Genomic DNA, 21,555 nt, shown 5'->3' with positions numbered 1-21,555 from the left:
GGAGTTCTTAGAGGGGTCACACGACCCTCTTCTGGGAGGTTCACCCCTCCGAGAACCTACCCTGTTTTGGTCAACTCTCCTCTTGGGGCAGTCCTCTGCAGCTGAAACCCATCGCAATTGGTAAAGGGTGGTGAGAAGAGTTCCTAGAAGGGTCACATGAAGCACTTCCGGATGGGTCACCCCACCCCAGAATTCCCCCCAGTTGGACAAATCTCCTCTTGGAGTGATCCCCAGTGGCTGAAACCCACCCTGATCGGTAGATGGCGGCAGGAGGAGTTCTTAGAGGGGTCACACAAAAGACAGGTCACCTGCCCCGGAACTCCCCCTGATTGGTCAAGTCTTCTCTCGGGGCATTCCTATTGGGGCGAAACCCATCCTGATTGGTAGAGGAAAGTGGGAGGAGTTCTTAGAGGGGTCACATGACACATCTTGCTGGCGGGGTTAACATTTGATTGATGGTAGGGCCCTTATACCACTGGAGCGCCTTGTTCTGTTTGTCTTCGTTCTGCTTCATTCCTCAAGCACTCCACCAGAATAGATGTCACTTAGGATTTCAGTTGCCACCAGCTGGACAGTGGGACTTGGGTCTTTCTCTAGGACCTGGAGAGCTGAAATTACAGAGGGCATCACGTTAGTGAACAGACTGTCAAATCACAGCTAAGCGTGATCACAGAACCTTGAAGTACCTGAGCAGAATGATCCCATGGAAAATGTGAAACTGGGCTCAGTCCTTCTTTTGGGGTGGAAAATACATGAGAGATGAATAGGCCGCACTTTTCATATAGTCACCTGTGCCTGAACTAGCTCGAGACTTATTACTTCTGAATACCACACTACAGCAGCTCTCCAATACAAACAAAGCTTTAGGGTCCCCCATTGGGTCCCTTCCATGCTCCCAACTGTGGGGAGACCCTGACTCTACCAGAAAGTCATCCACTCTGCTGCAAATGGAAGAAGGTCCATTGTTTCAATAGCTTCCACTTTTCAGTTATTTTCCAGCTCTATTCAGGAGCCACTGCCTGAGCTCAACTAAACCTGGAATTTAACACAGGCCAGGTCCAAGCTGGTTTGCACATGATAGAGGGCACCTACTGGAAGGAAAATTGCTGGTGGGAAATTTGGGGTAGCAGAAAGTGGCTACTTTTCACTTGGGGAGTCCACAGAGAGCCAATAAAGCCCAAAGTGTGGATAGCACTGGCTGGGGAGGGGGCATTGCCAGGACAACCAGGAGATGCACTGACTCATATCACACCTTCTGCAGCTTCCTCCTTCAGGGGAAATTAAGGTTGACTTTCTACGGGGCAAGAGTGAATTTGTCCTTTGATGTGTGGCTGATGCACTTTGCACCAGTGGTATCGGTTACTGCTGCTTGTCAGCTAAATTCCTTTTTAACAACTCACTAATGAGCAGGACTTCAGCTGTATTTATCACTTACACATCAGCAGATGTTTCAGGTCCAGCCATTTCATACGCTGAGTGTCTGTGTGTTCCAGGATGATGCCTAAATACACAATGTCAAATCAACAACAACACCACCACCACCACCACCTTCCCTTGTTGAGTGCAAAGTGATATTAGCAGCCCCTAGACAGGTCTTTGGGGTCTCCTACTGTGGGCCTAAGGGTGAGCTGTGGGCAAGAGGATGCTAGAGCAGTTTAGAGTCCACACTGAAGAGAATGAGAGAGACATTTTTTAAAAGAATGTTTACATAAAACCCATTTGCTTGAAACAGTCTGTGCTCCTCTTGCCACTGCAGTCAGTTATTGGAGACATACTAAGATAGTGTCTTGGTCTAGTGGTCTGAGCAAAGGACTGAGACCAGGAATACGTGAGTTCTAAGCAGGATCTCACAAGGTGACTGATAGGTGAGCCACAATGCCTGCCTGTCTCACATGGGTGTGCTAGGGAGAAGAGGGCACTGGGTCAAAGAGGAGGACCCTAATGCTTCCTTGACAAGGTGCTGTGGCCAGGAAGGTGAAACAGCAGGCGCCATGGGGAGGTGGGCTGCTTGCCTCCCAGTGATGAAGTCACAGTGAGGAGCACTGAACAGCACTGGGTAGGTCTGCACTTTGAGCTAGGGGTATCACTCCCAGTTCAATGGGACGGGCCCACACTAGCTCCGACAGTGCTGGCATTAGCATGTAGCTAAGGCAGCACAAGCAGTGGGAGGAACAGCCACTGTGAGAATGGACTTTGGGGTTTGGATGGGATCATACTTGGGGTGGTTAAACCTCCTGCTGCTCCTGCCATCGCAGCTACTCTCTATTTTTAGCACACAGGGCTAGTGCGGGTGTGTCTCATCAAGCTGGAAAATATACCCCAGCTCAAAGTGTCACCATGCCCTACGTGACGGTGTCCCAGCCGCTGCTGCGAATGATTGCACCGTGCTTCCCTGCAACAATCCCGAAGCCCTTTATAGCAACTAATGAATTCCTCCGACCACCATCCTGGAGAGGTAGGGACATTAACATCTCCATCTATGGCTGGGAAGCTGAGGCACAGAGAGATTAATGGCAGCTCAGTGCTGCACAGTGGGAATTTTTTCTGACTCCCTCAATGGGAATATCAAAAGGACACTGGGCATCATCTCTCACCAGCTAAGTTGGCGGCAACTGCCCGGATCTCTTCCCAGCTGCAACTGAAGTATGTGATGGTGGTGCTGTACAAGTTCTCCAGCAGCTCTGCATTCTCTTTGGCCTAGAGGAAATCAGGGACACATGAGCTCTCTCTGGCTAGAAGTGCCCTTTGACTGCCAGCACATGCTTTTATGAACCACAGGTAAATAAGGGAAAGAACAGGTGGCTGGGTAGAAGTGGGAAAATGGGAATCTGCGCAGATTTACATTTCCCATCACCCTCCAGTCAATAATCTCATACGGTTCAACAGCTCACTCACAAGGTGTCTGCAAATGTCCACCTGGAGCTCTTCAGGCTTCAGCTCATCTGTGCCACCAAGGTGCTTATTGATCACATTTTGGAGTCTCTTCAGTCCCAAAAATGGGAAACAGAGGTGAAATGTAGCTCTGCATTCCTGAAAAGAGCGTCACACCATTGAATTGTTCCCTACCGAGTGCTATGTTCAATCAAAGGGAAATCATCTGTGTGACTGCTCATCTATTCCAGGACAAAAAGGGATTCATCTGGATGTAATTGGCAGAAACATGCAGGAATAGAGGGGAGAGGAGAGGTTCCACTGAAACCTGGAGGTAGCATCAATGTCTTTGGGAACAGATATACCGATGAAAGCTGCTTCACCAGGCACAGCTGTGGTCTCTCCTCTGTTCTGGGAGGCAGGGGCCTGGGGTGCAGAGACAGACAGGAACAGAGACCTGTAGGGTCAGACCCATGACCTATCCTGGATTCTGGTGAAGCAGCCATGGACCAACCTGGCTGGAACTGACTCAGCAGGAGGGCAATGAACTGAGGGGAGAATTTGGGCCTCCACAACAAGCAGGAATAGCAGTGCTCCCCTGGCATTGGGAGGAAGATTCCTTTGGCTTAGTAAATAAGTTACTGTTGGTCTTACCATTGATACCTTGGGGATTGGGTCTTGCAGATGCAGCAGAAGTGTGACCCAGCTCTTTCGAACCTGCTTGGCAAAATAGGCCTTCCATTTTTTCTTTGTTAACTGAGCCAGGATGCCAAATAGGACAAAGGCCATTGAGCGAAGAGCATCATCCTCCTACAGCCAAGAAAGCCCCACAAGTTGGTAAGTAAGGGACAATCCCATCACGCACCTCATACAGCCGTCTCTTCTACGCTAAAGTAGAGTGATTCCAACTACAGCTAGTCGGAAAAACTTTAATTAACCAATTCTTTGTTCGAATTTGCTGATTCATGAAAATATTTTAGAGACAGTTCAATTTTGATGAAATTCTCCGAAGCCAGGCAGGGGTCCTTAGAAACCTGCCTGGTGTCTTGCCAGTGCACCCATCCAGCTCCTTGGCAGCCAATCTAGCAGGCTGACTGGGATCATAGGCTTCCACACCCCAGCTTCGGGGGAGGGATAGCTCAGTGGCTTGAGCATATGGCCTGCTAACCTCAGGGTTGTGAGTTCAATCCCTGAGGGGGCCATTTGGGGAACTGGGGTAAAAATCTGGGGGTTGGTCCTGCTTTGAGCAGGGGGTTGAACTAGATGACCTTCTAAGGTCCCTTCCAACCCTATGATTCTATGACCCTGGGAGTCCAGGCTTTCAAATTTGCAACTCCCTGGCACCTCTAGCTCCCAGAGTTTCCTGGGTTCCCAGGATAGTCTGAGTGAAGACTGCCCCAGGCCAAGGCTTCCAACAGAGCTAGGTTGAGAATAGTAATTCTGTTTCACAAGGAGTTCTGAAGTTTGGGGGAGGGGTTCCCAAATAGGAACAAACCCAAAATCTCAAAATTCTCTGCACTACAGAATTATCATTCCAACCCTCTCACATAAAAATGGTATAGAGCAGGCACAACACTCTCTATTGCACTCTGTAACCCCCTATTCATGGTTATCTAGCTACCTAATCTAGTATTCAGACTTCCTTTGAGGTTCCCAGTGGCAATCAAGAAGAACAGAAGGGTGAGACTGTTGGAGCAGGGATGTCATCCCCATCCTCCTAATGTTCTCCTCCTCCGTAAAACACCTCCCTTCCCTGGGGCCTAAAATCTCTGCACTCTGACATGAGCAATGCCCAGGGAGTCCACATCACACATCGTAAATCGAGTCTAATCAAGATCGGTTGAACTGGATTTGGAGAGTTCTGTTCACATACATCGTCAAAGTAGGTCTGGATCTGTTGGGTGAGGTCTTTGAAGGAAGAACCAATGTCCTTCTCTTTCAGCTCCTTCAGGACTTTGGCCAGTGCTTTCATGCTCTCGCCAATCACTTCAGAACTGGAAGTGTCATTTAAGGCCTTGATCAGTATGTCCAGAAGAAACTTCTTGTGCTTTTTCACCTGTACAAATATATTACATTAAAGAACACTTATCGCTGATCACACTCATAATAAAAGTTTTCTTTAGCAGTTATGAAGCTGTGGGAATTTCATCAACCTTCTCTTCCCCCAGAGACCTATAGCTATATTTCAGACCAGGTGCTAGCTACAATGAGCCAAACTCGGTGCCATAATACACCTGTGTAATCCTATTATTAGATTTCTAGTTACTTAGATTCTGAGGCCAAAAGGGACCATTGTGATTATCCGGTCTGACCTCCTGCATAACATAGAACTTCTCCGAAATAGTCTCTGAACTAGAGTATCTCTTTAGAAAAACATCCAATCCTGATTTTAAAATTGCTAGTGACCAAAAATCCACCACAACCTTTGGTAAATTGTTCCAATGGTTAATTAAAATTACCATTAAAAATGTCTTATTCCCAGTCTGAATTAATCTAGCTTCCTTTTTCCCCATTGAATCTTGTTATACCATTGTTTGCTAATGTGAAGAACCCATTATCAAAATGTATTCCCCATGTGAGTAGTTATAGACTGCCCTCAAGTCACTCCTTAACCTTCTCTTCGTAAAGCTAAATAGATTGAGCTCCTTGAGTCTATCACTAAAGGTATATTTTCCAATCCTTTGATAATTCTTGTGACTCTTCTCTGAATCCTCTCTAATTTATCAGCATCCTTCTTGAATTGTGGACACCTGATCTGGACACAGTATACCAGCAGCTCACACATGAGTGCCATATTCAGAGGGAAAATAACTTCTTTACTTTTCTTCAAGATTCCTCTGTTTATGCCTTCAATGATCATTTCAGCCCATTTGGCCACAACTTCGCATTGGGAGCTTACGTTCAACCGATTATCTGCCATGACTCAAGTGTTTTTTCAGCGTCATTGCTTCCTGGTATAAAGTTTCCCATCCTGTAAGTATGGCCTGCATTTTTTGTTCCTAGATGTATACATTTACATATGGTCATATTAAAGTGCACATTGTTTGCTTATGCCCAGTTTACCAAAGGATCCAGCTTGCTCTGTATTGACTGCAAAGAGGTTACTAGGGTATGGGAGAGAGCAGAATTTGGCCTAGTGCATTGTGTGCAGCCTCTGTAAACTCTGAACAATTATTTCCTTGGTTTCTCTACTTATGTTGCATCCTATTCAGTAATCTCTCATACCTTCACAGGCGCCCCATCGACTATATTTCCCAGGCCTCTTACAACCATCTGACGGACAATGCTGTTTCTATCCTGTGACCTTTCTTCCAAGATGCGTAAGACAATCTTAAGCAACTTCTTCTCCCTGAGCATGGGATCACTCATTAGCTGAAATAAAATCAACATGTCCATTAGACCCAATATGATCATTAAGATTGGGAATAGAATTTGAGCAGACATGGAATACACGAAAAACAAGGAGTCCTCCTACAGCCACAATCTTGTAGATACAGACTAATATGGCTACCCTCTGATACTTGGCACATAACAGGTAATTTTATCATTCCACACAAATGAGAAATGTCTTAAAAACATGGAGCCTTCCTTTTGGGCACTATAATAGGGATCCGCTCACCTTTTGAGAGCCTTTTAGTGGCTAGGTCTGGTACCACAGTCCTTTCTCACCCCTGGTACACCCTGCTAGCCGACCTCAGTGAGTCTTCTGTGGCTCAGGCCTCTGGCTAAGTCCCAAAGGCTAAATAAACCCCTTCTGGGCTAGTCAAGAACAGTCCCATTGCCCTCACTAGGGTCTCCAACCCCAACTCTGGGTCCTTGAAATTCTGCCCTTTGTTCAACTCTCCGTAAGCATTGTCCCCTTCCTGGGGCTTATGCCACTGTAAGTGGTAGGGGAACCAGGGCCTGCCCATAACTCTGGCTTCCAAACCATGGACCCTGTAAACAGTAGCTAGGTACCGCTTGATTTCAGTTCATTGTTGCTTCTTCCTACCGCCACTTTTAGCTTCACCCTCACCTCAAGGTTCAAGTTCTTAAGGACTCTCTTCCTGCAAACCCAACTTAAGCAAATGCTGCCAGAATCAAACTCTGGCAATCCCCTGAATTTCTGCAGCCAGAGAGCAGCACCCTTTCTTGCCCCTCCAGTTCCTGGCAGGAACTGACCTGCTAAGGCTCTGCAGCATCTTTTAGCTGAGCTTGATGGGCTCTGATTGGCTGCTTTCATGAAGCCTCTATAGACAGCCCCAGATTTGTGGCTCTTTCCTGGGGCAGGGGCAGTAGGACCATGAGGCCTCTTGTAAGGAGCCTCAAAGCCCAGGAACAGCCCATCCCAGGCACAGATCGATTGTTTTTCTTAGAACCAGATGAGCCCCTAAGATAGTTACTTAGCGTAAGTGGGAAATATGATGCAGATGTTAGAGGAGGGCTGTAGAAAGGGAGGATGGTCCAGCAGTTATCACACTAGCCTAGGACTTGGGAGACCCAGCTTCAATTTCCTGCTCCCTCAAAGACTTCCTGGGTGACCTTGGGCAAATCTCTTAGCCCTTCTGCGCATCAGCTCCCTGCCTGTAAAATAGGAATAAAAGTGCTTCCCTACCTCCCAGGAGTGTTGTGGGGACACATACATACATTAATGAGTTTTGAGGTACTCAGATACTACAGTCATGAGAACCTACGATAGTTGTGAATGTATTTGTATGTTGCTTGTTTTATAGTATTAGGACACTAGGTTCATTCCGAAGATCTGCTGAGCGAAACCAAAATCAGGAGCTGTTGGTTAGTATCAGCACTAGGACTTGGCAGAAGAGGTCCAGTACTTCAAACTCTGTCTGTATCTCTCTCATCCAGCGCCTGTGGTTGTGTAGCTAGTATAGGCAATGGCAGCAATACAAATATCAGAGAGAGAATGACTCCGAAAGGTAGAATGAAGCTCCTTGTCAGGTTTCCATATAAAGGGGGACCCAGTCTACTATCTAAAATGACAGTTACTCCTATGAACTGAACTGTACAACTCCCTAAAAGAAAGGCAAACAGACAATTGTCTAATGGTGAAACTGCTCTTCGGAGCCCTGTGTCTTACCTGGGCAAGGAAAGCTGTGCTGGTGACTGGAAGTTTTCCATTGGGGAATTCACCCAGGGGAGGAGGCTCTGTATGATCTCAGGTGTTACTAGTCCAGATCTTAGCAGAACACTGGAAGGCAAAAGAAACCGCTTATGGGGTCGATTGCACACTTCAAAAATTCAGCTGCTCTGAGCAGACAGCTCTGATATCTATGGGTGAGAGATGTGTGTTTCCACCCAGGGCGCCCCACACAAAGCTATAAACGGGAGGTTCCCTCTCAGCCACTCTATTTGCTACTGATTCCCAAGGATAAAATGATGCCTCCAAGATCTCTTACCTCACCAGCAGACACACTCCTCATGGTGAGTCTGGGGGTTTTCAAGCAGAATCCATGCTTTCTGCTTCCCAAGCACTCTCACCAGTTTCTCATTCCCAACTTTGAAAAGCACAGATTCTAATGCTTGGACAGAAAACCTGGGGAAAGAGAGGCAAAGAACTGCAGCAATTGGTAGGAAGGTGCAGCCTGAACAGAGTCAGGAAGCCCAGGTTACTTGTCAGGTCTGCTGTTCATTGACAGTTCATCCATTGGCAATATCCTGATACCAGTGTCCCTGGAAGGACTTGATGCCAGGAGGTAAGTTTCTATCTCATACATCTCATATAACTAGTTTTGCTAGGGACAAAATTTTGCAGTCATTTTTCACTTTCTGCAAGGAGTATGGGCACTAGCAGAGTACAAGGATATAGAAAAGATACATGATCAGGACCCAAAAACTGGGGGCATAGAGTGTGGTGATCACTAGTGGATATTTTGGGGTCGTATCTCCAGATATGATGTGACAGAGTGCTGAGGGTTTGCACTTGAGTCAGCACTCTGGTCACTATTAGTACTAATTCAGTTCCTTACAGAAAACCTAATTGGACAGAGGTGTAGCTGATTACGAGGTCAGATTGGGGCTAGTGAGTCAAGGAACCAATCATTCCATTAACAGGGAAACTGTATAAAAGGACATGGGCAGGAGCCCTTTGAGGGGAACAGACAGAGAAAGAAACTTGGGTGACCAGATATCCCGATATTTGGGGCTTCATCTTATACAGGTGCCTATTACTCCCAACTCCCTGTCCTGGTTTTTCACACTTTCTGTTTCTCTTTGGGTGACCAGACAGCAAGACAAAAAGCTGGGAGAGCCTGACAAACTGAGCTCTCTGAGTGGAAACAGCTTACCCCCCATTTTGGAGAAGAGTTTAGAAAGTTGAGATACAAGATAAAAAGGTGCTATGTATTGGTAGGGGGATTAAATAGACTACACGTTGGTGTTTACAAGCAAGAAAGTCTCAACGTGGTCTGCGTTTGTAGAAGGTGTGGGGTTGCAACACCCTCTCTGTCACAGCAGGGGGCTCATCATGGATTTCCCTGTTATCTATTCAAATGGAGAGCCTGCTGGAGAAGCTGGGGTAGAGGTTTGGCAGTCAGGGTGATGGAGGGAACACACTGAAATGAGTGGTGAAGCAGCAAAGAGAAGTATAGAACAGGGGTTCTCAACCTTTCTGTTTCTGAGCCGCCTCTCACCTCAACAAGCTATAAATAGTCCATGGCCCAGTCCCAGCCCTCTGCACTGCCAGGCATCAGTTTGGGGCTCCTGGCTATGGATTTTAACTCCACAGGTGCAGCGGCTCAGGGCTTTAGTGCAGGTGCTGGGCTCAGAGCTTCAGCTTTCTGCCCTAAGCCCCAGCTAGTCTACTGCCAGCCCTGCTTGGCAGACCCCCTAAAACCGGCCCGGTTGAGAACTGCTGGTGTAGAAGACCCCACCAACTTTCCAACAATCCCACCAGGCAGAAAAACAGCCTTTGCTTGCCTGGTAGGTTTAACAGCAAAAGAGCCTTCAGGAATTTATACGGGAGCAAGCCCAGGTCTGGCAACAACTCCCCCAAAGTCTGGCGAGTCCTGTGACAGGAAATGGAAACCAGGCACAGGAGATCAGACTCTGTAAAATGGGACCTGTGAACAACCCTGATCTGGTTTTGGTTACTCTTAAAGGAGCAGCGGTGAGACCTCATAGGGACAGAACAATGTGGGCCTTTCGACTGACACCCCATTTAACTGGGGAAGCACATATATGGCTCTTAGTGATTAGCGGGCAAGAGATTAGAACATGATTAAGGCAGCCATGCTGGATGAGGTGGGGCCTGTCCACAAAAGTACTGCCAGAAATGGAAAGTTGAAAGATGGATTGAGGGATTATGCCTCTGTGCATTTGGATAGAAATTGAAAGATTGCGCCACTCACTGGTAAGGCCAGGTACTCAAACTTGGGGGGGGGGGGAGATCATGGACTGCATGATTCTGGAAGTTTCTTCAGAGTTTCCCTGAGCATACCTGAGTATAGGTTATCCCAGAGGTAGGATCAAAACTGAATATGTACATGGGGACAATACATTTTGCCCAATGGCAGAGGTGACTCTGGAAATCAAGGGGAAGTTTAGGCAGAAACATGTAGAGGTAGTGGATGGATTGCCCCACTGCCTTCTCCTGGGCATGGACTGGGATCCCTTTCTGACAGGGACACCAAGGCATGTGTGGAGGCCCAGGAGGGTGGAAGTAAAACCTGCAGGGCCAGGTAAAGAGGAAATATATGTAAAGGGGCTGGAGGAACCTAGACACAAAAGTACAAGCCACAGAGAAGGTGAGGATGGAGAAGTCCCCTGAGAGACAAGAGGGAGGAGAAAGAAATCAAAAGTCAAGAGTAAAGGTGACTTAAGATCATCCATTAGGGTCAAACAGTCAGAGCCCTTACCACCAGGATCTCAGGAGCAGGCATCCCTAGAACACTTTGGAGAGACTCAGAGCAGTCTGTGTTCATGGAAGAGGCTGGGGCACAGCATACCACCCCGTCACATAGAGGTATCTAAAATGGGCCTGCATAGGCCAACAGCATGAGCAGAATATACACTTGTGTCTGCAGCACCAGAATTCACATAGCTAGGTACCCATCCATCAGAACAAATTCAAGTTTTGTGGACAAAACTTAGGCACCCATGCTTGAAAACCTGACTCACTGTGGCCACCGCATAAGATCAGCCTTACTGAGTCAGTCCAATGGTTCATCTAGTCCAGTATACTGTCTTCCAACAGTGGTCAATGCCAGCTTCTTCAGAAGAAATGAACAGAACAGGGCAATCATGAAGTGATCCAATCTCTGTTGTCCAGTCTCAGCTTCTGGTGGTCAGAGGCCCAAGGACACCCAGAGCTTGGGGTTGCATCCTGACCATCTTGCCTAATAGCCGCTGATGGACCTGTCCTCCATGAACTTATCTAATTCTTTTTTTAAACCCAGTTATACTTTTGGCCTTCACACCATCCCTTGGCAATAAGTTCCACAGGTTGACCATGTGTTGTGTGAAGTTGTACTTTCTTATGTTTATTTTATACTCGCTGCCCATCCGTGAACAGAGTTTAGATCCTGGTTTCCTAGGAAAAGTCAGAGACATTATAAAACCAGGAAGTCTGTAATTTGAGCACCTTGTTGGCATGGAGTAAAGAAACACAACAATAATAGAAACTGTTGTGAGATTGGTGGAAATGTACATTAATGGGCTACCAGATCTGAAGTCCACTGATGACTCAGGAATCTCTTAGTGTTAACTGGTGAGGGGCACAGAGTGGGTGCTGAGGGGTGTGGTATGTACATTCTAGTTCACTAAAAGATTGCCATATGAGTCTCAAATAAAAGCTCATGTCACCAATATCATTGTGAAACACATCTACAGATGCAGTGTAAAGAGCCATGTCTATGCATTGAAAATTACATTCTTATGATCTGTGTCTAGGGACTAGTCACCAGGAAAGGTGAAAATGGTTTTCTTCCAGGCAAGAAATGTTTCTCCATCTGTTTGTTTACATGTAAATTAAGCATGTAGGGTTCACATTCGGTTCAGAAGGACTGTGAGAACTTCAAAGAAAGAAAAGTAACAGGAAGTAGGCAGGGGGTGGGGACCCAATTTTGGGGTACACCTCAAAGGTTTGCTCTAGTATATTTGGGGACAAAGAAGACACCCTGGCATCTTTCACTTAGGAAGTAGATGGACAGCGAGACAGACAGCGGGTCGCTATCAGGCTTGGTTGAGAACTTTTATTGAGAAACATCTTTATACAGGTTTATCTGTTGGTTAAATTTAGTCTCTAGTAGCATGTTATGATTTCATTATACATGTAACAATTTTTTGCTTGCATTCTTACTCACTATCTCTGGAATCTCTGTTCTTTGATCATCTCTGCTCTTGTTTGCACTATAAATATATCTAAGTGCTGTGTGTTTGCATTATAGAGTATAAGTAATAAAGTATAGAGTCTAAAGTAGAAGTAATAATCTGGTGTGTACTGTTCCATTGGGAACAGCAGGACTGGTAATTCTGTGAGTGTTCAGTGGATAAAGGTCTGACACTATACGGAATGGTCAGAAGACTCGGGGTTGGTGTGTGCCTATCATTAACCTGTACAAAGAGACGGGGTCTGAGGAGGCCTGGATGGCAGTGCTTGTTTTGCCAGAGCCTGGTCATTTTAGGGAACTGACCCACAGCAGACACAGACAAGACTTCCTCACTCTAAGGGCAGGCGATGGTAAGGTGCCTCATAACCCTGGGGAGTGTCACACAACTCTATTGGAATTCTCTTTGTTTCTCTGCATTCCTTCTAATTACCAGCAAGGGTTGCCCTCAGTATGTTGTCGGTCTTTTCGGAATAGTCTCCGGCTTCTTATCACTGGCAAAGGCATCTTTTGTCCTAAGGTTCGGCTGACCTGCTGCAGAAGAACAGGAAACAGCTCTGGGAGCAGCTCCTGCACAGCTTCGCTTGACTGCAGTGATGACACCACCTCAAAGATGGCACATGTTGCCTGAAAGGAGAGCATGGTAAAGAATGAGATCTCCTCCCAACACCAAAAAAAAAAAAAAAAAAAAAAAGCAAACAGGATGTTAGGAATCATTAAAAAGGGGATAGAGAATAAGACTGAGAATATATTATTGCCCTTATATAAATCCATGGTACGCCCACATCTCGAATACTGTGTACAGATGTGGTCTCCTCACCTCAAAAAAGATATTCTAGCACTAGAAAAGGTTCAGAAAAGAGCAACTAAAATGATTAGGGGTTTAGAGAAGGTCCCATATGAGGAAAGATTAAAGAGGCTAGGACTCTTCAGTTTGGAAAAGAGAAGACTAAGGGGGGACATGAGAGAGGTATATAAAATCATGAGTGATGTTGAGAAAGTGGATAAGGAAAAGTTATTTACTTATTCCCATAATACAAGAACTAGGGGTCACCAAATGAAATTAATAGGCAGCAGGTTTAAAACAAATAAAAGGAAGTTCTTCTTCACGCAGCACACAGTCAACTTGTGGAACTCCTTACCTGAGGAGGTTGTGAAGGCTAGGACTATAACAATGTTTAAAAGGGGACTGATAAATTCATGGTGGCTAAGTCCATAAATGGCTATTAGCCAGGATGGGTAAGAATGGTGTCCCTAGCCTCTGTCTGTCAGAGGATGGAGATGGATGGCAGGAGAGAGATCACTTGATCATTGCCTGTTAGGTTCACTCCTCAGGGGCACCTGGCATTGGCCACTGTTGGTAGACACATACTGGGCTAGATGGACCTTTGGTCTGACCCGGTACGGCCTTTCTTATGTTCTTATGTTCATCACACCCTCTCTCCCCTTCTGATATCTGCTGTACTGAATTCTCACTTCTGCCAGTAACTTGAATGACTGCGAGCAACTCCCTTAACTCGTGGCTCAGTTTCCCACATCTATAAAAATGTGTATGACCTACCAAGGCATGTTGTGAGTCCTCAGGAATATTTGCAAAGCACTGTGAGAAACCTGGTTCAAAGACTTTCTAATTGCCAGATATTATTAAATCAGCCACGTACTCTAAACCTGCCATATTTGTTCCACAGACAGCAGAGCTGGACTCAGGGAAACAGTACATCAGAGGAGAAGTGCCCACACAGCAATATTCTACCACACTTCTAGCTTTCCAGCAGCAGGATTGTCACAGGGCAGAGGAAAGCCTGAAAGGCGTGTCTGTCATCTAACTTACTGAGAGAGGTTCAGCAGCTGCCAAATGCCTGTCAGTTTCAGTCTCTGAGGTGACGCTTCCTTCTTGGCTTGTTGAAGTCTTTATTTTTTCTATTAGGACCTGTAGGACTTGAGTGGCAAGCAAGGGGTCTCCCCCCAGAGATCTCCACAGCTCAGTGGTGTCACTGCAATTTAATAGAAGTTACATGTGACCCCTGGACTCTTTTGTGGCTCAGATTGAATGCGTCCTATTTAAGTAAAGACCAAATGTTCTCCTTGCCTATGAGGAGAAAGTTAGGAGTACTGTCCTCCTTTAACGCTCCTCCTGTTTAAATATTGAGTTTCCAGTTACAGAACTAGGTTAAGTGACCTAGTCTTACTGCAGCCTAACCATTAATACTAGACTTCAGAACGACAGAACACAGAGCGCCAACTTCAGTTCCTATTTTCCCACTTCCCAGTAAATATGGACTCATGAGCATGTGGCTCCCAAAGATCCAGGGTTTGGAAGGCAAGTTGATGAAAGAAAAGCCACATTCCTACTAACTGGACATACAATTATGAGAATGAATATTCATGGCCATCCTAGGTCCCCTTCACAAATGGTGTCCCTACACTCTGTTTGCCAGAAGCTGGGACTGGGCAACAGGGGATGGGTCACTTGACAGTTACCTGCTCTGTTCATTCCCTCTGGGGCATGTGGCACTGGCCACTGTCGGAAGACAGGATACTGGGCTAGATGGACCTTTGGTCTGACCCACTATGGCCGTTCTTATGGTCTTAGATTCCAACACGGATAACTGATAACTCAGTTAGGGATCTTTAAATGAAATGATGGATCTGCTTCCAGTCCAGTTTTAAGTCCCAAGGATGGCAACTCTATTCTAGCAGCCACACCCTCACTGATACCAAGCGGCGGTCTGATGACAATATTGGCCCTATTCTTTGTAATCAGCCAGGGATTGGACTTGAAGCTGTCATGCTACCAGGAAACCAACAGCCACTGCTAATTTCCAAAGTGAGGTCAATTCAGGTGTCTAGAGAGCCAGGCCGGTTCCAGGCATCAGCCCAGCAAGCAGCTGCTTGGGGCGGCCAATGGTGAGGGGCGGCACGCCTGTCGCAGGTGGGCGGCTGGTCCCTCACTCCTTCTCGGAGCGAAGGACCAGCCGCCGAATTGCTGCCGAAGACTGAAGCGGCGGTGGTAGAGCTGCAGATCGTGATCACAGCTCTTTTTTTTTCCTCCTTTTTTGCTGCTTGGGGCAGCAAAAGCCCTGGAGCCAGCCCTGCTAGAGAAGTAGATGTTTCCAACAATACACTCCAGTTATACCAGTAAAGTTAGGTCTTTAGGATGTCAAAGCAGTTATGAATTAATGGAAACAGAATGACACTTAATTTCTCTCCACACCCCACCTTAATATGCTCTTGGACCTTCCTGGAGAAAGACCCAGGCTAGTAACCGTCAGGAATTATCCCAAAATGTCTGCTGCTTAAATAAAGCCCTACATCTCCCACTAAAGCTGTGGGATCCATGTTTTACCAAGATGAATGCAATCGGTAGTGGTATATACCTGTCCATCGGCAGATGTTTTCTGAGGAGGCTGGAGATCACTGCTTCTAGGTGATGGTGAGCTAGAATGGACACTGCCTCCAGCAGGGACTGCCTCAAGATGCCCTCCTGGATAGTAGGCATGTGGCTATATATTATATTCAGGATAGCTGGCACCTGCAAGGAACAAAACCAGAAAGAAATGTCCCTTTTTCTTTCTCTCCATTCATTCTACAGAATCAAAACCTTTATTTAGCCATTTGCTGCTTTTTTAGAAATTCCGCAAGAAACAAACGTTCAAATATGTCTGTGTAACTTTAACCCACAACAATTGCCCACACTTGGCTGTAAAAATTAACACTGACACACAAACATACAGCGAAACCCCGCTATAACACAATGATCGGGGTCCAAAAATTGATCGCGCTTAAATGCGGGTCGCAGTATAGGGGTCTACCATTTCAAGCTGGTCAGCTCTGCCGGTCGATTTCTCTTGGGCAGAAAACTTCTTTCATTTGCGAACTGCCCACAGCAGTAACTGAAAGGGTGGAGCTCCAGCAGCAGGGGCTCTCAGCCATGCAGTGAGAGAGGGAAACACTTGGGGAGAGCGTGCAACGGGCTGAGGAAGAGCGAGGAGCAGCCGGGAAGAGAGTGGCTCTTCTCTCCAAAAGGGTGAGCAGGGGCAGGTGGGAAGAGGCAGTGGGGAAGGCACATTCCATTTTTTGCTTTTTTTTTCCTTCGGGGGCGCTCCAGCCTCTCTCTCCCTCTCTCTCTCTTTTTTTTTCTCTTTTGCACTTCCGTGGCACACTGGTCACTTTATTTATTTATTTATTTTGCGCTTCTGCGGCGCTCGAGCCGCTTTTTTCTTTTTTTTGGCCTGGGGCAGCCCCAGGCACCTTACAATCGCATTATAGCCAAATTCGTGTTATTGTGGGGCACATTATAGCGGGGTCAGGGGTGGCTCTAGCCATTTCGCCGCCCCAAGCACGGCGGCACGCAGCGGGGGGATGCTCTGCAGTCGCCAGTCCCGCAGCTCTGGTGGACCTCCCGCAGACGTGCCTGCAGAAGGTCCGCTGGTCCCGCGCCCGTGGACCTCCCGCAGGCATGCCTGCAGATGCTCCACCAAAGCTGCGGGACCAGAGGACCTCTGCAGGCACGCCTGCGGGAGGTCCACTAGCTGCCTGCCGCCTCCCGGCGACTGGCAGAGCACCCCGCGGCATGCCGCCCCAAGCACGCGCTTGGTGTGCTGGGGCCTGAGCCGCCCCTGAGCGGGGTTTCCATGTACATACCAGATAATTTAATGTGGTGGTGCCCAGCTATGCATTAAATAAACCAGCTGACATGCACAAAAGAAGGCTTTGTTTGCCCAGATTTTGCAGGTGTGATTTAAGCAGCCAAATGCCACCATTTGCCTCGAAGGATGCACAATTCATAAACAACCACAAGCACAAAATATGCAAGTGCTTTAAACACAGTGTGCAAATGCCTGGGACTATGAACAGGTGACAACCTCTCATATTCATTCCTACCCCTTCACATCGTCAAAACACTGTAAAACGTGGCAGTTCTGCTGCGAGGGTTCCTGTCCTGAGGCCTTTCACCCGCCTTGATAGAAGATTTGTGGAGTGCTCCTTTCATCTAGCCCTAACGCACTGGGCTCCAGAATAAGGCATATAAATAGTGGATCCCAAAGACATGATAGTTTTCTCCCTCTCTCCTTCTATTCTTAAAGGGTATGTCTACACACCAAAAAAATCCCACAGCAGTGAGTTTCAGAGCTCAGGTCAACCTGGGCCTGAGGGGCTTGCACTATGTGGCTAAAAGTGTAGCTGTTCCTGCTCGGGCTGGAGCCCAGGCTCTGAAACCTGGCAAGAGGGTGGGTCTCAGAGACCAGGCTCCAGACTCACTGGGAATGACTACAGGGCTATTTTTATCCAGGTAGCCCTTAGCCATAGGCCTCCTAAGAACTGGATGCCTCCAAGTGTCAGTCATTCTGTCTTCTTGTCTTTTCCCCAGAGTCTATTTTTTCAAGCCTTTCTTCGCTGGATACTGTGGCAACAAGCCAGACAAATAAATAACCAACCATCTTCCTTTTCCCTTGGATTCTCTCTGTCTATTGCTATTGATTCTGCCATTGCCTAGATTAGGGTGGGAACAGAGTTGGAATCGACTCTATGTCCGAGGGGGAGAAACAGCAAGATTTTTGTTCATTACACATGAGGGCAAAGATCTAAAAGCCTAGAGTTTAGGCAGAAAACCTCTCCAGTTTCCCGTTTTACCTGGTCCAGCATGGCATCTCCACACTCCTTTAGGATGATCTTCATCCACAGTCCAGCTGCCGTGACATAGGTGGGGCTGGCAGACAGCATACCATCCACTGTGGCCTCAATAAAGTCTGTGGCCTGTTCCGGGGGAAAGTACTCACTAACAACCTGGGAACAAATCAAAAACAGGAGAGACTGCAATGATGTTTGGCTCCAGCACTTGTAAAAATAGAGGCCTAATCTCTCTATGGAAAAAGATCTATGCATCAGCAAATTGCATCCGACGAAGTGGGTATTCACCCACGAAAGCTCATGCTCCAATATGTCTGTTAGTCTATAAGGTGCCACAGGACTCTTTGCTGCTTTTACAGATCCAGACTAACACGGCTACCCCTCTGATTAATTAACAATTTGTTAATTAGTCTCATGTAATCCCTAGCCATTTGGGATTAAAATTCTCTCCATAGTCTATATACTACATTTTTGTATTCTACACTAATGAGATCAGGTTCGAGGAAAAGCCTCTGTTGCACAGTTAGCACAACATTGTACTGGATATGCAGGAGGTAAGTTTCCAGTCTGTATTCTCTTAGATACACTGCACCTTTATACAACATATAAAATTAAGTCAAGAGAGGCATGCACACAAATATAGGCTAAGGCAAACCCACAAGGTGACAGAATGAAGACTGGATGGGTTCTCAGCTTGATGTTCCACTAACAGAGTTTTTTCTCATGGATAGCTGGATGTGTGCGCATCTGCATGTGCATTTTCATGGGCGTGCAACATTCTGTGGAATCTGGATTTACATGGCATTCATAGCACACATTATGAAAAGCATCTTGCTGGTTACTAGCAACGAATGCCCCGCGCCCACAGCTCGCTCCAAGTATGGAAAGGCATCATGAATGCGTAAATGTAAAATGAACGGTGCCTGGTCACTAGAACATCCGCACAAGTTTTTTGAGTCAGTTACCCTGGCCATTTTGGAAGATGCCTGAAACAGAGCCTCGGGGTCCAGAGCTGCTGTTAGTTCTTCACGGAGACATCTCAGCTCTTCCTCCGCTGACCCCAGGTTCATGGGCTGGCCTGGAGTGGAGAAAAGGAGAAAAAGTACTGTAACGACTAATGAAACTGAACCTCTACTGCATGGATATTCATACAGGAGGATCCATGTGCTAGGCTGTTATCAGCATAGTGTAAAATCCTGGCTCCCTTCAAAGTCAATGGCAAAACTCCTGTTGACTATAATGGAGTCGGGATTACACCCTACATGTCTGAAAGTTAACAGTAGTGGTATGTTATTGTGACTGATACAGGATTGACCAAGCACCATATTCAGCTTGGAGCAGCTTTCTGGGTGTGTCTGGTTTCAGTAGCATCTCTGCTCTCAGTATCTACATCTAATCTCACATTCAAGTACAACTCATGCAGGTAGATGTGACGTTCCAATGTAGAGGTGAATCCCTCCACCAAACTCTCATTGTAAATGAGATGCGGCTGGACAAAACCTTTGGCAGGAAACCCAGGCTCATCCGTCACTTCTAAACAATGCTGGGATTTCTATGTTGTACACTCAAAGACTGGAGTTCCTTATTCTGTTTCCAAATCACCAACACTCTTTTTTAGGACTGATTAATAATAATTAGAAATAGGGTGACCAGATGTCCCGATTTTATAGGGACAGTCCCAATTTTGGGGTTTTTTTCTTATATAGACTCCTATTACCCCCCACCCCCTGTCCCGATGTTTCACATTTGCTCTCTGGTCGCCCTAATTGGAAATGGCCTTAAATGATAACCAAGATCTATCCCATTAGGTGAAAAGAATATCCTACTCCAGGGGTTGGCAACCTTTCAGAAGTGCTGCGCCAAGTCTTCATTTATTCACTCAAATTTAAGGTTTCGCGTGCCAGTAAGACATTTTTACGTTTTGAGAAGGTCTCTTTCTAGAAGTCTATAATATATAACTAAACTATTGTTGTATGTAAAGTAAATAAGGCTTTAAAAATGTTTCAGAAGTTTCATTTAAAATTAAATTAAAATGCAGAGAGTCTCCCGGACTGGTGGCCAGGACCTGGGCAGTGTGAGTGCCACTGAAAATCAGCTCACGTGCCGCCTTCAGCACCCGTGCCATAGGTTGCCTACCCCTGTCCCACTCTTTCACAAAGGGGAAAATGGCCTACACTTACTCCAATAGCTTTGAATGCTCATGACAGAGGGCTACCGGAAGAACTTTTTGTTTAAAGAATTATTCCAGGAAACCCCTCCAATACAGCGAGTGGCAGGGTAAAGAGAATGAAAATGTTTAGTACCAAGGGCTTGTCTACATGGAGATAGTCAAGAAAGCTAATCCAAATTCATTTTCAAACTGCATTAGTTAAACTTCATTAAGCACCTCTGCAGACACACTTATTTAGAATTAAAGGTAGCCTTATTTCAGATTAGTTTAATTCATGTAATTCACTAAAATTAAGAAGGGCCATTTTAATTCAGAATCAGAGCATTCACACATGTTTAATGCCACTTTAAATTTACACCTTTAGTTCATTTGGATTAACTCCCCTCAGTGTCCCTGTGTAGAGAAGCCCTAAGGAACTGAGCAGTTATCTACCTGGTGCAGACCATTTATTATTTGTACAGTTCCCAGAAGTGTGCCACGCCTTACACATCATAATCGTCTCTTCTAATGAGCTATTTACAAGATGCCCACCACTCTGTTATCTAAGTGCCAACAGACAGGACAGAAAGAACTAGACAGGCAGAAAATGGACATTACAACAGTGAAAGAAGGTGAAGAATTACTTATACCTGCTAATGGGGAAGAATTACTTATACCTGCTAAAGGTCTCTCACCTTGTATACAGAGAAGGCAGCTGATACAGTCAACCACCCACTGACGAGATGTGGCCAGTGAATCACAGCTGTGTGGTGCTATTGCTCCAATCAGAGATCCAAACTGATTAAAAGTTTCCTGAGTCTAATTAAAAAAGAATGAAGAATGAATGTTCTCCAGCTGTACTAGACTTCACTTGGCATCTTTATTGTTGATACCCATCAGCTCTGTGTTTTTGGGGGACCAGGGCACAGGATCTAGCCTGTGTGACTCATGAAGGACACCCCAACCTCCGTCTCTGTTTGAACCAAAACCGATCAGAGAAAAGGCTTGCAGAAAACAACGAAGGGTTTGGGGAGACACACCTAGACCCTCCTGACAAGGGTGACAAGATTAAGACATCTCCATTTGCATACAGAATGAAGAACAGAAACAACTCCCTAGCTTCATCTGCATGAAAGATGGAATAGAGATTAGCATAAAGAATGAAGAACAGAGAACTGCACTGAACTCTGGGACCAGAAAGCAGGGACGCATTGAATCATGGGAATCCCTGCTCCAGATGCTAATGATCCTACGCCTGCACACACTCAGCTCAGCAATTATCAGACCAATTCTAGTAATAAATCTTTGACTCATATCCCAGAATACTGAAGCAGCCTAGTTGCCTTGTGAGCTCCCCAGAAGAAAACAACACCCATAGCCAAGAGTTATCAGCTCCTATTGTCTAGCCTAAAGAAAACCCTTGAGCCATCAGTTTACCCATAAACAAATCTAGTGTTCTCCCTTGAACCATTGTATTTTCTCTACAAAACCCCCTACCTATGCCCAGGTAAGGGTTCTGATGTATAGACCCAAACTCTGCATCACTTCCACTGGGATTTCATCTCCTGACTGATCGTGCTG

General features: G+C 46.2%; 2 protein-coding genes across 2 annotated transcripts; both read right to left on the bottom strand.

The window, feature by feature from the left end:
* Positions 1-443: 443 nt before the first annotated feature.
* On the bottom strand, positions 444-7,969 carry LOC120379975 (maestro heat-like repeat-containing protein family member 2B). The gene is made up of 8 exons (XM_039497487.1): positions 7,949-7,969; positions 6,097-6,243; positions 4,745-4,927; positions 3,526-3,681; positions 2,896-2,982; positions 2,595-2,697; positions 1,436-1,501; positions 444-608 (listed from the first exon to the last, which is right to left on the bottom strand). Exons 2-8 carry the CDS (start codon positions 6,238-6,240, stop codon positions 511-513), a joined length of 837 nt encoding a protein of 278 aa, XP_039353421.1. The 5' UTR covers positions 6,241-6,243; positions 7,949-7,969; the 3' UTR covers positions 444-510.
* Positions 7,970-8,286: 317 nt separating this feature from the next.
* Positions 8,287-20,721, bottom strand: LOC120379800 (maestro heat-like repeat-containing protein family member 2B). The gene is made up of 6 exons (XM_039497327.1): positions 20,670-20,721; positions 18,791-18,903; positions 17,829-17,981; positions 15,572-15,726; positions 12,628-12,821; positions 8,287-8,404 (listed from the first exon to the last, which is right to left on the bottom strand). The coding sequence occupies exons 2-5, from the start codon at positions 18,893-18,895 to the stop codon at positions 12,710-12,712; spliced, it is 525 nt and encodes a 174-aa protein (XP_039353261.1). The 5' UTR covers positions 18,896-18,903; positions 20,670-20,721; the 3' UTR covers positions 8,287-8,404; positions 12,628-12,709.
* Positions 20,722-21,555: the final 834 nt, after the last annotated feature.

This window comes from Mauremys reevesii, linkage group 13 (genome assembly GCF_016161935.1).
Source record: "Mauremys reevesii isolate NIE-2019 linkage group 13, ASM1616193v1, whole genome shotgun sequence".
NCBI classification, from domain to species: domain Eukaryota; kingdom Metazoa; phylum Chordata; order Testudines; family Geoemydidae; genus Mauremys; species Mauremys reevesii.
Note: the sequence above shows the minus strand (reverse complement) of the source record. Positions and strands in the feature narration are given on the sequence as shown.

Bases quoted from the DNA above. Each gene is read 5' to 3' on its own strand.
- LOC120379975 (XM_039497487.1), bottom strand. From the start codon at position 6,240: ATGAGTGATCCCATGCTCAGGGAGAAGAAGTTGCTTAAGATTGTCTTA. The intron at 2,983-3,525 runs GTAAGACCAACA...TTGGGACTGAAG, and splicing joins CAATCCCCAAGGTATCAATG to AGACTCCAAAATGTGATCAA. The intron at 609-1,435 runs GTAAGTGATAAA...CTGTAATTTCAG, and splicing joins CCTGAAACATCTGCTGATGT to CTCTCCAGGTCCTAGAGAAA.
- LOC120379800 (XM_039497327.1), bottom strand. From the start codon at position 18,895: ATGAACCTGGGGTCAGCGGAGGAAGAGCTGAGATGTCTCCGTGAAGAA. The intron at 17,982-18,790 runs GTAACTGACTCA...ATTTGTTCCCAG, and splicing joins CATCTTCCAAAATGGCCAGG to GTTGTTAGTGAGTACTTTCC. The intron at 15,727-17,828 runs GTAAAACGGGAA...TGTTCCTTGCAG, and splicing joins GAGATGCCATGCTGGACCAG to GTGCCAGCTATCCTGAATAT.